The 15205-nt window shown below is 35.5% G+C and overlaps 1 protein-coding gene across 15 annotated transcripts in view; it reads right to left on the bottom strand.

Annotated features, from left to right (window-relative positions):
* The window catches only part of col13a1 (collagen, type XIII, alpha 1), a 47516-nt gene extending 34777 nt beyond the window's left edge, over window positions 1–12739 (bottom strand). For 10 of the 15 annotated variants that reach the window (XR_014533201.1, XM_083539336.1, XM_083539343.1 and 7 more), the window contains exons 1-5: window positions 8698–8790; window positions 6275–6310; window positions 4537–4563; window positions 2566–2616; window positions 511–546 (exon numbers count right to left, since the gene is read on the bottom strand). Coding sequence is in view for 14 of the 15 variants with exons in the window: in XM_083539336.1 (XP_083395462.1) it covers window positions 511–546; window positions 2566–2616; window positions 4537–4563; window positions 6275–6310; window positions 8698–8775 (228 nt within the window). In the remaining variant the exon portion in view is untranslated. Of the gene's footprint in view, window positions 1–510; window positions 547–2565; window positions 2617–4536; window positions 4564–6274; window positions 6311–8697; window positions 8801–12734 lie in introns of those variants that run through there. The other 5 variants (XM_083539340.1, XM_083539344.1, XM_083539338.1 and 2 more) reach the window with 5 other exon arrangements.
* Between the last annotated feature and the right edge of the window lie 2466 nt (window positions 12740–15205).

Genomic DNA, 15205 nt, shown 5'->3' with positions numbered 1-15205 from the left:
TAAAAAAAACAGAAAAGGGGAAGAATTTAATGGTAAGACCAAGAGGGAGCAACACTTTTGCAACATAGCTGTCTACTATTTTGATATGATGATGTTTATGACAGAAAAAAAGGTATTTATTCAGAAGGGTTATATATTGAATAGTCACATTTATCTAGTATTTGCAATTCTATGATTACAATAATCCAAATATAATATCATTAAACCGATTTGTTGTCATATTTACTCAGATCAAGCATTAAACATTCTTATTCCATTGACAGATAATTGTGCCTTGTTCTAATAATAAACGGTTAAAACAAGCTAAATATCTTATTATAAGAAAAAAACAAATGCATACAAACACCTATTGTCACTGGACAGGAGTGCATTTTATATTACTTTAAAATTATATTTTCTAGCAGCACAATACTGATTTATTAAAAAAAAAAAGGCCAGTTTCTTCTTTCTTATTATGAATATAATATCTACACAGTTTCGGCCATCACTGTTAAAGTCATAGTGACATACCGGAAAGCCAGGAAATCCTCTAGTGCCTGGTTGACCCTGAATGGAGACACACATTAAAAAAAAAAAAAAAAGTAACAGCTGAATAATTACACATATACAACATTTCCACAATGTACAGGCAAACAAAAGCACATTGAAAAAAAATAAACCCTACTTCCTTTATTGAGAATTACATACACACAAACACACACATGGTCGGACACATACACACACACACACACACACACACACACACACACACACACACACACACACACACACACACAATAATAAGTGCAATGAACTCAGTAGGATGAGGTCAGTGTTAAAAAAACCCTTTTTGTTGCCTACTGAAAGCTTTTTGTGTGGGATGTGGAAACAAAAAGCAAACTAGAGTATGCTGTGAAATCCTGCATTAGAGCAAACAAAACAAAGGCAAATTCGAAGTGAAAACCAAACCAACATGGAAATCACCAAATTGAATAAATGTATGTCAATTATCATTAGTGCTACATCGCCCTGGACACAATAGAAAAGTTGCTTTGCTGGACAAAAACTCGTTTATTGCCCTTAGGAAGTCATTAAATATCTTTAGAAACCAAATAATAATGAACAAAAACTAAGAAAAGAAAAGAAAATGGAAGAGGTGAGTGAAAGTAATGAAAGAGATTATATGTCTTGCTCCCAGGTAGTTACTGGGAACATAGCTGGGTCTCTCTCCCAGCAGTAACCAAGTATACAGTCAGAATATGGGAATAAATGTCAGAGTAAAAAAAAAAAAAACACAGTATTTAGGCCCATATGCTTTTTTGTGCTGCAAGCCTGCTGCACACAATGTACAGTTTTGAATTTCTGTTGAAATGTTCTTGTAAAATACACCACAAATATATAATTACAAAAAAGTACCATTTGTTTTACTACTATAAAGCAATAGTAGAAACATAAGGACAATATAAGACCTTGTCTGTGTGGGCCCCAAAGAAGGCTCAATCTCCTCTCTAATCTCTTCATTTATGTGTGAGAAAGCCATTGTAGCAGTACACTCAGTTAAGTCCACCTGGCTGATTTATCATTTCCGTTGGCCTCTCCACACCTCTCTTTCAAATCAACCCCTGTGACCCACTCAGCACAAAACCCACACTCTCTGCTCACCTGCTGGGAATGGTCCCCTCCAATGGCAATCCTACTCTGACATTTCTCTTTGCCATGACCCTGTCTCTAACAGTGTGCTGTCTCCTACCAGTGCCTTATGACTAGTGAAAGAACTTGGGTACAGAGAGGCATGCAATCAGCAAACTCAAAACCAGATGTCTGGTCCTGCCTGAGCAGTCTGCTGGCTCTGCCATAAGGTATCTTGAGTCTGTCAACCAGAAGTGCTGGGGGATGGATTGGAACCGCAGGACGAAGAATGGCTAGAGCGTTTCATGGGATAATCAGAAAGGAAATTGCACTACTGAGCGGGAAACATTACCCCTTTGTCTTCTGCTTGGAATGTGGATAGAAGATAGGGTGTGGGTGCTGGGTTTGGGACAAGCCCCATTTCATCTGGAGCCCCAAATACTCGTTTGTAGGCACAGTACAAAAGTATGCAATCTTTGGGTTTTGTGTCTGGATCATTATCTTGTAAATTAGGATGTTTTCGTTTCTCTCCCTAATGAAGATGGTGTTCCAAATGACCATCATTATAGGCAACTCAAAGCCATTCAATGTTTAAATGAAGCTTAAGTATTTCCATGCAATCTTCTATGCGGATTCTGCTTAATTTATCTTCATTAAAGGAGCTACCCTACACAAGCGAAATGAGTATTTGAGGAACATGAGGGAAGAAGAATGAAGATCTTTCCAATTCCTTCCTACAATACTGTTCAAATATGTCACAGAGGTTTTCATTTATCCACACTAATCCAACTAGTGGTGCATGGCACAGGAAAGGGAGTTTTTAAATGTCAATTTAAACACTTTAAATGTAAAAAAAAGATATATATAGTCCAAAAAAGCAATAGCATTGCTTTAAACAAACTTAACCCTCAACTAAAAGTAATGCAGGGCTTTATTGGTGCCAGTGATGACACTTACAGGAGGTCCTCGTGGGCCAATGATAGATAGACCAGGCTCCCCTGGAGCTCCCTAAGAACAGACAGAAAGATAGAGATAATCAGAAGAAGTAATAGGGGAAAGAAGGAGAATGGTGCTATGCCTAATCTACATTCTGCATAAAATGCCAAAAGCACTATACTAAAAGCAGCTTTTCAAACACTCTGACATTTTTCCCTGCCTCTATCCTGTACACAGTCTTAAAACAGCCATCTCAAGGAAACATGTATGTGTCTGTGTGGTCTGCATTAGCTTTTGTCTAAAAATATGCTCAACTTTTAGTTGGGAAGGTTAGACTGCCCAGCATAAAAACATGGATTGATGCACTGGCACAACTAAAGGAATTTGCACAGTGTCAGCCAGTTCCTTAATGGTGTAGCCAGCTTCCCAGCACAATTCCACAAAAAGTCTGTGGCCAGATGGGAATGTTATCATGTTTCTAGCACATCCCATAATTAGTACTAGTATTTTTAATCCTTCTGATTCAAATCCTGTTTTTACCAGGTGGGACTTTTAAACTTGTTTTTTTTTTTTTACATACAAGCCTTGCTGGTTGCTACTAAGGAAAATGCAGGGTAGCAGTGGCCAGTTCAGGCCAGAGAAAAAGAAAAAAAATTCCCAAGCAGGTTGTGCTCCAAGTGAATCTTACAGAGATCTGTCTAGTAGAGCTTGAAAAGTTGTTAGTAGCTAGGAATGGCCAAATAACTCAACCCTAAGTCCATACCAAATCAGTTAAAGCATGAGGGATCTTAACGATAAATTGGCAAATAAATGATGTTGCAGTTTTCAAATCAACAACAGCAATGATCAAAATAAACATAATTTAAATTCCATCAAGATAGCCATTTCAAGAAAAAACAAACTGACGTAGAATCTTGAAACAGCCAAGAAATATATTAACCACAGGAAAAAAAAAGACAGATGTTGAAATTTTATGTCGCTATATATCAGCCATGATCTGCTGCTCAAACAAACATTTTGCAGAAGAAAGCCATAGCATATAAACTATTCATGCCATAGTTGTAAAAATGAACTTGAAAAAGTTTGCACAGAAAAAAAAGCAAGAAAATTGCACAAATAGTTTTTTCTGTTGTGCAAAAAAACCTCCCAAATCCACACATGTAGAACAAATCCACATTGATTTTCGCCATAATTCTACTACATCCTGAATTGTTTCCAAAACCGAAGCTCTTAAAAATCTGTCCCCTTCCAGCTCCTAATACACCTGCACCAGCAGTTATTCTTTGTTCTTGATTAATTGTTTGAGGGTTTTTGGGAACTGGAATTGAACAAAAATGTAGACCATTGTGTGGTCCAGTGAGGATTGCATTATAAAAACTGTGCATGAATTAGAATATACAATGCTTCTTTGTGACATTTAAAAAAAAATCTGACCTCACAGACTATTCCAGAAGAATGATAAACCATAGTCTGTCTGAACTGGCACAAAGGACTAGTTTAGCTACAGGTGTGTAAATGTCTAACACCAATGGAAACTGTTGTAAAGTCAAATAACTTGGACTAAAAAACAAATGTATTCATAAATCCACTATGCACTGCCAGAAATAATCATTTCAATTGGCAAAATTGATATAAAATATTAGAGTATAGCAAAAGCACAGCTCTATTTTACCAACTGGGATTATGACATTTTGAGCAGTCAGTCTTTCTAAACCACTTTCATTCCAAACTATTTACAAGAGAGAGTCTTGGGTGTCTGAAACTTCAAGTTTTGGAGAGCTGCTACAGAGAGTGAATAAATGCAGGTAATCCAACGGTTGTGGGAAATCTCTTCAGAACTGGAGCCCCCCAGGCCTATTCAAGATAGAGCCCAAAGTCTCTCTGATATAAATCATGATGCCTGCACACACTGTATTTTGGACTAAGCCCTCAAACCACCCACAGTGAAAGAATTTTCAGTTGTGCACAGGCGGGCTGCCGTCCTGCACTTACCTTGTCCCCTGTGTTTCCCTTTAAGCCCTGGTCAGTCACAGCAGACACAGTCACATGCACAGTGTGAAGGAGAAAGACAGAGAGAGGAATCAGGGTTAGAGAGGCATGGAAAGGACATGGACATGCAGCAGCCTGAGTGGGGGAACTAGAGGGTTGAGAAATGGGAAAACGTGGGGTCATGGAGAAAGGATACTGGGTATGGGAATATTTAATGTGGTTGAGGCATGTGGGAATGGAAGCACTGGAGCAGGGTGTTGCTGTACACACTGCTATATAACGAATAGTAATGAAAAGTAGATATAAGCTAACTTTTTTAACAGATTTTTGGCAAATAAAAATATTATTTCCTTTTCAAAATCAGCAAAACTATATAGGAGCTTAAAACTTCAGTGAAAAATTATGTGCATAGTTTAGCTTTTCCATAAACCTGCTATTAAAGAAAATTTGTTTACATAAATGGTCCAAATTTTTTTTATATCTCAAAGGAGCGCAAGAAGTCAATTATAAACCAGACTGTCTAGAGGCTGCCACTGTAGCTTTATTATTCTTATTAGGTAATTATACCTTACATGTTCCCACGAATGTCAACTATTTACTATGGAGGTAATATAAACAGAGACTAGGCTATACAGATGGTTTTGATTGATGATTTAAATATTAGTGTTTATGGCACGTCAGGTGTTCATGATGTCTTTTACAAATAATATACTCTGTTGGGATGAAAAATGTCCAAATTTATAACACACAAATTGTATTATTATGTATTAATGTAAGAAAGTACACAATTCTGTGTTTTTACACGACACATTAGGTAAATACAAGCTCAGATGAACAACAAACTGTGATACGTTAAGCCGTGTCCTGGGGAGAAACATCAGGAAAGACATCAGCAATGATCTCAGAGAAGCAATTGTTGCTGCCAATCAACCTGGAAAAAGTTATAAGTCCAATTCCAAGTATTTAAAGCCTAAATGAACTGAAGCAACATTGTAAAAAAGAGTTACCTAAAATTTTATCACAACAACTTCAGAGACCGATAAGGTCTTAAAGAAAATGCGAACTTTAGGTTTTTGCTGCTAAAGGTGCTTCTACAAGTGACTGAATCATAAGGTGTATGTAGTTTTTTCACACATGGATTCTCCATTTTGGCTTAAATCTTTTAATATGTCATGTGCCATTGTTCATCTGAGGATGTATTTACCTCTATTACCTGCTAAGGGCCAAATAATTTTTAGTTTTCTGATATGTAAAATACAGTGTACTTTCTTTCCCGCATGATTGTATGTATAATCCGTCTTAAATATCCCCTCAGGATGGATACTGCGTACGTTTCCATTAATAAAACAGAGGCCTATTTTATGCCCGTTTTTAAATGCAATGAATTAAGTAAATGCAGATATCAGTTGTATATTTACACACAGAGGCATATTTCTTGATTTTCCCATAAAAAGATCTTCCAAAGGATAAAGCACACAGGTCTTTTTTTTTTTTTTATAAACTGATTTACAAAAAGATGTTGATATATCATTATGAATAAACAATATATAGCTTCTTATGACATGCAAATTGTGACATATGGCCCAAAAAGGTACATACATAACATGACTTGACATGAATATGCTCATTTTAGAGCTTCTATAAGCATGCCACTGAGCATTGGTAACTAATTATTAAAAAGGCCATAGCTTGCTTATGCAAACTAACTAGCTGGGCTTAATGCATATTTTATATCACTCACCATTCTTCCAGGAATGCCCATTGATCCTTTGTCTCCCTAATGATCAATGCAAAGTCAAGAGTAAAGTAAGAAACAGTAATTCTGTCAAGCTGGCCAGTATTACATTATTGCATTCCTCTAAATTCTCAACCATTATCTTAGGTGTTGGTTAAATATTGTTGATGCAAACATGCCACAAAATATCCATAAAGGCCAACAGCCAGATTAGAAAGCCAATTTCATCAGTGATTATTTAAATATGAAGAGAAGTTTAATTAGGTTAACACAATTGAGACACCTGTGTTGCATTCATTATAGAGAATAGACCATATTACAGCTATTTTATAGTTGAATCTAAATATGCTTAGTTGAAGTTAATGTGATTATGGCAATGCATGCCTGTTTGATGTATTAGAAAAAAATATTCAATTTCATAAATATTCTAAAAATGTGAAATATTGTGTTTAAAATTGATACATTTAACATCAAGTGATTCAAATATGTTGGCTTTAAATATAGGTTTTGTTACAAGGGGTATTCTGTTTGATCTGACATAATGCTTTCATATTGGGAGTTATTTCTTAAAATATCTCAAAAAAAAAAAAGATACACGTGAATGGCAAAATTTATATAAATATCTAATTTTATCTCCTAATGTAATCTTGAGAATTAGCAAAAGTCCTTAGAGGAGCTGTTCAAACCAGACGGATCTGTCCAGGGTGCTGATTCCAAGAAAAGCTGTTCCAAGTACCCAGTTTATTCAAGTTAAATTCATATCATGTAACTGTAATAACTGAATGCCATCAGTATTCCGCCTATTACACCATTAGGTTCATGAATTATCCACTGTTTTAGTGATGCTGACAAACAACATGCAATACATTATAAAGACTATAATTGCAATTTAATAGATACATCATAAAAACTGATTATACTGTTCTACAACAATACTGTAATTGCATATGGCAATAAACACCAAAGGGAATAATGTCTTTACTACAGCTCATAAGGAACTTCACAGAACCTTGCAAAGGACACATTTATTTAATAACTTGACAAAGAATAAAGTGATTCTTCAACCTGCTACTGCCAATTAAAATCTTTCAGCTATTTAGTCATGCATATAATATTTAGCAGGATGGAGTAGATATGAAACAGTAAACTTAGAAATATAGATATAGAAATATAGATATAGAAATATAGAAATAAAACTATTATAAAACTAACAGCAATTTTGATTGAAACAACTTAAAATTTAAATAAGAATCAGGTAAAAGCCTTCATCACTCTGAATTAATTTGAAGGTATTTTTGCATGCATGTGCCCAAATATTCTATTCAAACATTTTTAGAGACAGTGCAGTCTAACTAAAATATCTGCATGAGTCAAATTTTCAAATATGTGAATGAACTTTATGTTTCCTCCATTTCACCCACTTTTAGGGAGATCCTTATGATTGGGTTTCATACACTGGGGTAAATCGAGTAAGAGTGGTCTTGTTATAATAGACAGCTGAGAACTTTAGGTAGTCTTCTTAAAACATGCTTTTAATGAGGACCAGGTGTGTTTTAGGTTTCTGTTAGTAATACTAGCATTTCAACAGAAACTCTAAAAAGAATGCCAAGGCAGAAATCAGAGATGCTGTGAAAATGCAAACATGCAAAACAAAGTTTACTAATGATAATGCTGGACTGGCTGGTTTACTGACTTTACATATGCTAAATACAGTACATTACTTTACTGAAATAAAATACATTAAAATACCTCATCCCAAGAACAGCAAGGGTATATTCCCTTAATTGATTTTACAATAAGGGTCTGAAATTAACTTTTTTTAATTAGCAGCCACTTTGGCTTCTATTAGCTCCCCCCCAAAGTGTATGTCCTGGAATCTTAAAATCGCTTGACATTATTTTATGGAGTCATAGACGAGCCACTTATGACCAGCTTGACACTTGACATTAAAACATTTTTTTTGTGCTTTTTTGTTGCTTTGAGGGACTATAATTTGTTTTTTTGGGGTTTTTTTAGTCACCCCAGGCAAGTATATCCACATTATTGTTATTTAAGCCCTCTCTATTGCTTCATTGCAAATAAACCAGTGCGAAGATTGAGTATTTGTGCAAAATCCCTGCAAAGCAGGTGAACATAGTTTATGAAACAAAAGTAACTTGCCAGACTGGCTAGTGATTTGACAGTGTTACCAGCCATCGTTGATTTTTGGTTAACTAATGTTACTTTCAAACCCTGTTTTTCAAAACCTTAGATCTCACTGTGTATCTTATTGGAAAAGCTGAACTTTGAGTTAATATGTTTATATACTTTTGAATACAAGACTCATAATTTATCCTATATTGATCAGCTTCTCAATAAAATAGACTAGAGACTGGGGAAAAGTCAAGAACAAAGAAAGACACACAACAGGACAGTTCTGTGACAATTACCGGAAAGCCAGCTCGTCCAGGAGGACCCTGAAAAAGGGTGAGAGAAATGGGTACAATAATAAAGAAAGAACCTGTCATTAATCAATCATCCCAACACCTGGCCAAACCATTAATACAATTTAAAATTCATTAGAACATTAATATTAAAGGAGATATGAAAATAGAAAAGAGTCTTGAAATTTTGTTTTGTCTGTAAATTGTCTGATTGTGCTAATGCAATGCAAGAACACTCCACAAACAGTAAAAAACATGCATACACTCCAACGCTGTAAAATTGGCATCTAAAACCTTTTTTATAACACACTGCTTTAAGTTGATATGCACCATTTCCACCACTATGAATAAAACTGGAAACCAAATCATAGACGCTTTGATTTTACTGTTGGTTTTTATATCAACACGAAAGTATGAAAGTCTGAATAGATTTCAGATGCACACACATGCAAAAAGCATATCACAGATTGTGTGGTCATGCAGGCAGAGGTTTTTTTATTACCCTGAATTTTATATAAATTCCTGTCCTGCCAGAAACCTAATTAACCAAAGTTATTCCATCTGGGGAAAAAAGAAAGAAATCCAAACTACCACAATTATTCTGTTACTAAAATGTGGGCTTATGAGATTATACCTCATTACAGCCAAAACCTGATAGCTGCTTTATTACTCAAATGGAAATATTCTTTTCATGATTGAAGGCCGTCATGGGAAGTGGCGGTCGTAGATCATTCTACCCTGTGAGCTTGTTTGTGTCTTATTCTTGGCCTGCTGTTAAGAAAGGGAAGTCATTTATCAAGACTCAGCCAAAAAAGAAACTGTTAGGGAGACAAAAACATCCCTTCTACTGTCTTTTGGTTTGGCTCTTTGATCTCCCCATAATCCATTCAGAAGTAACAGGTGTGACTCACACTGACTCACATTAAACATGCATTTTATAACTTGAAGAAGCTATAAGCCATTAACAGAGTATTTATATAATGCAGAGAAGTTTTATCACATTGTTTGTCTAAGAGAGCATCATGTTGATTTGGATGGGTGAAGGCATATTTTGATCTTTTGCACTCAGAACTCCAACGATGGCTTTCAAAATCCCTAGTTTTAAACTGAGTTTAGTCTAAAATTATGCTAAAACCACTGAGAACAAATGCAATATCAGAACAGATCACAATAACTCTGTCTATTTGGATAAATTCAGGAGACTGTAAAATCTACAATGAGTTCCCCCTACCAGAAAGGGTTCTAAGTAAATGCTAAGAACCCTTAACTATGAGAATAATATATTATTTTCTGTATTTCTTATATTTCTCCAAATATTAAAATATCTAATTAGTATTTTTTTTTCTGTAAAATGATACACTTTCATTAACAACTGGTTAAAGATTTCTCTTCCATGATTATAAAAATAATGACTCTAATATGTAAATCTAGTAAAACATCTCAATTCAGCCTACAGGATTTTGCTTCAAGGTTCTTCTATTGCAGAGTTGTCTCTTATTTATAGTATTGAGATGAGTGTTTTCAGTACAAGTACTGAAAAAAAAAGTCTGTGAGAGAAAACAGTAGTGCAAGTTGGAAAGCAAAATGTTTTAGAAAAGTATTTAATCCAGGTATAATGATATGCAAATAGCTGTGTGTGTCCTGGAAAGCAGTGTGCTTTGGCTCAAACAGTAAAAGAGGGAGATGCGAACAAGTGGGAAAATGTGTGAGTATGTATGTGTGTTTAGGATGAAGCATTTGTTTTAGTGTATAAGTGTGTATACAGCTTGCTTTGAGGCTTAGAACCAGATGCAGGTGGTAAAAGGCCACCAATGGCTTCTGGGTATGTCTCAGACTGGCCAAGAGATGTGACTGGCAAAGTCAAAGGTCAGCTACCGGAAAAGAACCCCTCATTTGTGCTACACGGTAGCAGCACACATGTGGCACTCATTACAGCTACAGTGCTTCTGGGAGAATAATTAGGTTCCCCACAGGGGCAGAGGGGTTACAGTACCACCACACTCAGTGGTAACAGTGAGATCCTTAAAACTCACACATTCACCTCTAGTGAAATATTTCAGATTGAAACAAATCCACCTATTTTTTTGAGCACGGAATGTTGGGATAAATTATTTTGCAATATATTTATACCACGCAAACCCGCACTGTAACTGCTCAACTATGATTTTTCTTATGAAAAGATTTTCTTGGTCCTATAAAACATCTTATTTACAAAAAAAAGCTACATGACAACATGTTTTGATGTTTGTTTTTGAACAAAGATTGGCATTTTGGGTCTAAGTATATACGGCAGTTTAGTAATGATGTGCATAAATTTCCGCTCACGTCTGCTTCGAGCAAGACATGTGCAGACTTTAATGGTTGTGAGCTGGTGACGCTTTAAAGTTCTATTGAACTAGTCCTGCCTCACACACAGCTAAAGGCCATGCCCATGTAGCTGACCTGTAAAGAATGAGAAACAATTATACATTTAACTCATCAGTGTTTGCTTTCAACAGGAAACGGTCTGTTTCTAGACTTTGTACAGCAGTATGTATGTTATGTTAACGTACTTGTGTAAATGTTGGTCTAGAACCTCACCTCGCTGCTCAGTATTATCACTCGCGCAGCATACGAGTGGATCAGCAGGAAGCGGACAAACAAAGAGTCTAAACCATCCATCACTAGAGAGGAGTGTTTGATTGTTTCCAACCACGTTTAAAAACAAACACTGCACTTGTCACATTGCAACTGATTGGCAGTTAATCACTTCTGACACTGAAAGAACTCATGGCTGCTTTTCATTTTAAACATATAACTTGCTGGAGCGATTACAAAATATAGTAACCAGTCTGCTTTCTTATACACTTTTCTGTTATACTTTTCTGTTGTTGAATTCTTAAATTTCAAGAATTCAGAAAAATGAAAAATGAACAAAAAAGTGTATAAGAAAGCAGACTGGTCACAATGCTAATTCATAATGTGTCTTGAGTGGTTATTTTTGGGTAGTTTTACTTAATACTTTCAAAGTTTACATGTATGCATATGTGTTTGACTTCTTTCCATGTTCTAAGGCAGCCCTTTTATTATGTCTGTGGTCAATGTTATATCATTAATCACTGTCATGGCTTAGAGGAGGAGCTCAACCTTCAAGCTCAAAAAGCATGGACGCAGCTGTCCCTAACCACATCTAATTTTAGTCCTCTTGATATTGCCTCTCCTCGCTTCTTCTCTCTTCTCCTCTCATCTTCTCATCAAGGTATTCCAGACACTCATAACAATGCTCACCAGAATCAAAATTTAAAAAATGACTATTATTTTTTGAAACATAGCATACTTTAAATATATTTAATTTGTGTGTTACATTCTTAGCTGTGTTTCCTGACTTTCATAAACAATAAAGATAAATATAAAAGTGGACCTAAGCAGGGCCAAAATACTATGCTCACACAGTGTAACATACAAGTGACAGTTACTCTCTGTAAAATAATATGCAGCTTCAGTGTAAATGCACCATTCATCTCTGGCCTGAGTCAAAGAAGAAGTAGAAGAGAACTGTGGATTGGTAATGGTGTTTCAAATGTCTCAATGTGTCCTGTTGTTTTATCACAGATATAAAATCTTCACGCTTTCTCTCTTTTCATCTGCTTGCCCATTTATTGCCTCATATTTCTGAGATTTATTTTGCAGCAGGAAGACCTACACTTTAAGGTTTCTATGGTTCTTCCTTTGTAGGAAACTTTACTTGCTTGATGTAGAACCCTACATCAGTCTTTTCTTATCAGAACAACTTCCAATCATGAATAAACATATGAATCTATATTTGCTTTTTGGATCCGAATGTATGCAAATGTGACAATGTGTCTTGTGATATACAACATGCTAGCTCACACACACACACACACACACACACACACACACACACACACACACACACACACACACACACACACACACACACACACAGCAAATCACAGCACACCACACACAAAAAGACAAGACACAAAATTTGGGTAACTTTACCGCAATCCAGGCAACAAAGACCACAGGTCAATTGTACTTACAGGAGGTCCTGCAAAAGAGAAAAAAAAGAGAGACTCGAGTTAGTCATAGGCAATAATATAAAAAATCTGGAAAATAAAATTGATCAGATTGATGGTGGTTCAGTGGCTATTTTTATTTAGAATGCTAATTGACAAGTTCTGCTCAGTCCTGTCAACCTAACACTGCTGGGTGATTCTTAACTTTGCTGCTGATGTGCTTTGAATATAAATATTCAATAATATATAATATTTTATTTTACAACCAATGAGTTAAACAACTGTAGGCCCTCTACTTGCCATTGTCTGTTGTTACTACATTTGCCCTCTACAAGCTAATATTATAATGCCTGAATATCTACACAGCATGCCTTGGCTGTGCTCTCTGTCAGTGCAGGTGCAATTAGTGCATCCCTGATGATTCTTTTTATCCCTTCCAGTCTAATACACTCAGAAGAAAGCTATAGGGAAGGCAAAAATCTTCTGCACTGAGTCACACTGTCAGCTTTGTGCATAAATAAAGCAGTTTAAATTCAGAGTTGTGTTTATAAAGTAGTAGATCACAGGCCTAATGTCAGTGCCCGTCAAGCGATCCAGCTGGTTTTTCTGGCAGTGTATTTGTAAGTCTTAAACATTTCTGACAGCCAAGGGGGAGGCAGAGGTTCATGTGCCACAGCAGACTACAAGGATATAGTTATTACACACAACACACAAAGTAAAAACTTTAACTAATTTATAATTAAAGTCGCTTGGTTCATCATCTCTAATTTTACAAATTTTACAATTTTACATCTTTTCATTTTACTGTGTTATTGCAAAAAAAAAAAGAACACCATGGAATTGTAGATTATGGTGATATAGCACATAAAAGAGTGTTACTAACCACAAATTGCATAGCAGTTTGATCTAGTTTTAAGGTTATACACAAATTGTATTTGCTGCATCCTTCAAAAGGCAGTCTAGTCAATATCAGTGGCAGTGCTTTGGAAACATCTTAATAAAATGTCCTCTTATGGAAATAATTTTCGCAATTACTCATAAAGCACTGGTATATTTCAAATCTAGTCGAAGACAAACGTGAAAATCACTTATGACAAATAAATACCTCATGTCAAATATAATTATTTAGATTATCTCTACAAGAACTCATTCAGCCATCAGGCTAGAAAGCTGAACATGCACAAACTAATCCATCAAACAATTTGTGACAGGCAGATATTTTTTTCTGAAAGTAAATGATTATACAAAGCTGTTTTCCTTTAAGCTGAATGCATAAGGACAGAATAATAGATTGCTTTCCAGGCTGTTTAGGTTTAAAATAGCATGAAAATGGTATTTGGCGTATGACAGCTTTGCTTTTAAATGGCCCGAGGAAAAAAAAAAGGACACAGACATGGACATGAACCCTATGCCTAACAATTCATAATGGAGATAAATGAAATAAGAAATGTAAAGAAATTACCTGTAACTTAAAGTCAATTGACCTAAAAGACTAAGATGTATGTCTTCTAGGTCTAGTACGTAGAGAAACATCTCAATCAAGTATTATGTACTCTACAGAAAAAGACGAAAATTTCTGACCAGTCCTTCCTGTAATTTAGGTGAGCATAAGTAATGCCCTGGATGCAAGACTGACAAACCTTTCCTATGAGTGTTTGAATTATTCTTTCCTGTCTTTTCCTGTTTTGAAAGCCTTGTGTTTTTCTAGTAATTAGTAGAGATATTTATCAAACTGTTGCCGAAGTGGCAAGGTTTATTTTTTTTGGCACACACAAGAAAATTGTGGTCATATAAGAATAGGTAGTGTATTAAGGACAATCAGAATTGAGTTAATAGAAAGGATAAGAAACAGGCCCATATTGCCACACTATTAATTTACCACTCAAAAGCAATAAATTATGTACATCATAAAAGGAGCTCTATAAAATCGTACACTTTACAAAGAATAGCTTATTGAACCTGATGTGGTAGAGGTTGGCATGTGTGAAAACATGGAATCTTGGAAAAAATTACAAAATTTATATGACCGAAGAGAAGTTATGAAATTTGCATAATCCTGTTTCCACAATTATGTCACCAAAATGTTTCCTTGCTATCTTAAAATATATAAAAGGTTTTTCCCCTTTTTGGTATGAAATGCAGTTAAAGTTGTCTGACATGCATATTAGCTTTCTATATTTAAGATTGCATTAAATTAGGGCCTTCTAATTTTGGAGATTATGCCTTACAACTCCTTTCATAAATAAACATGACCAGTTCAACTTGTTCAGTGTAATTTACAGATTAGAAATGTTCTGGAACAGACTTAAAGCCCACATGGACTTCCTAAATAGCCTTTTCTTGCCCCTTTAAGCCATGCCGGGGATGTATTTAATCAGATCAGGCATCAGAATTATTAACTCCCTGACTAAAGCGATATCTTTGCACTTAGCGAGAGCCACAGCACAGTGTGGAATGAGCAATAAAAATGTTTGTCAAATTGTCCGCAGAAAAAA

The sequence above is a fragment of the Silurus aristotelis genome (genome assembly GCF_946808225.1).
Source record: "Silurus aristotelis genome assembly, chromosome: 4".
NCBI classification, from domain to species: Eukaryota; Metazoa; Chordata; class Actinopteri; order Siluriformes; family Siluridae; genus Silurus; species Silurus aristotelis.
The sequence above is the reverse complement of the archived record's forward strand: the minus strand, read 5'-3'. Positions and strand labels throughout refer to the sequence as shown.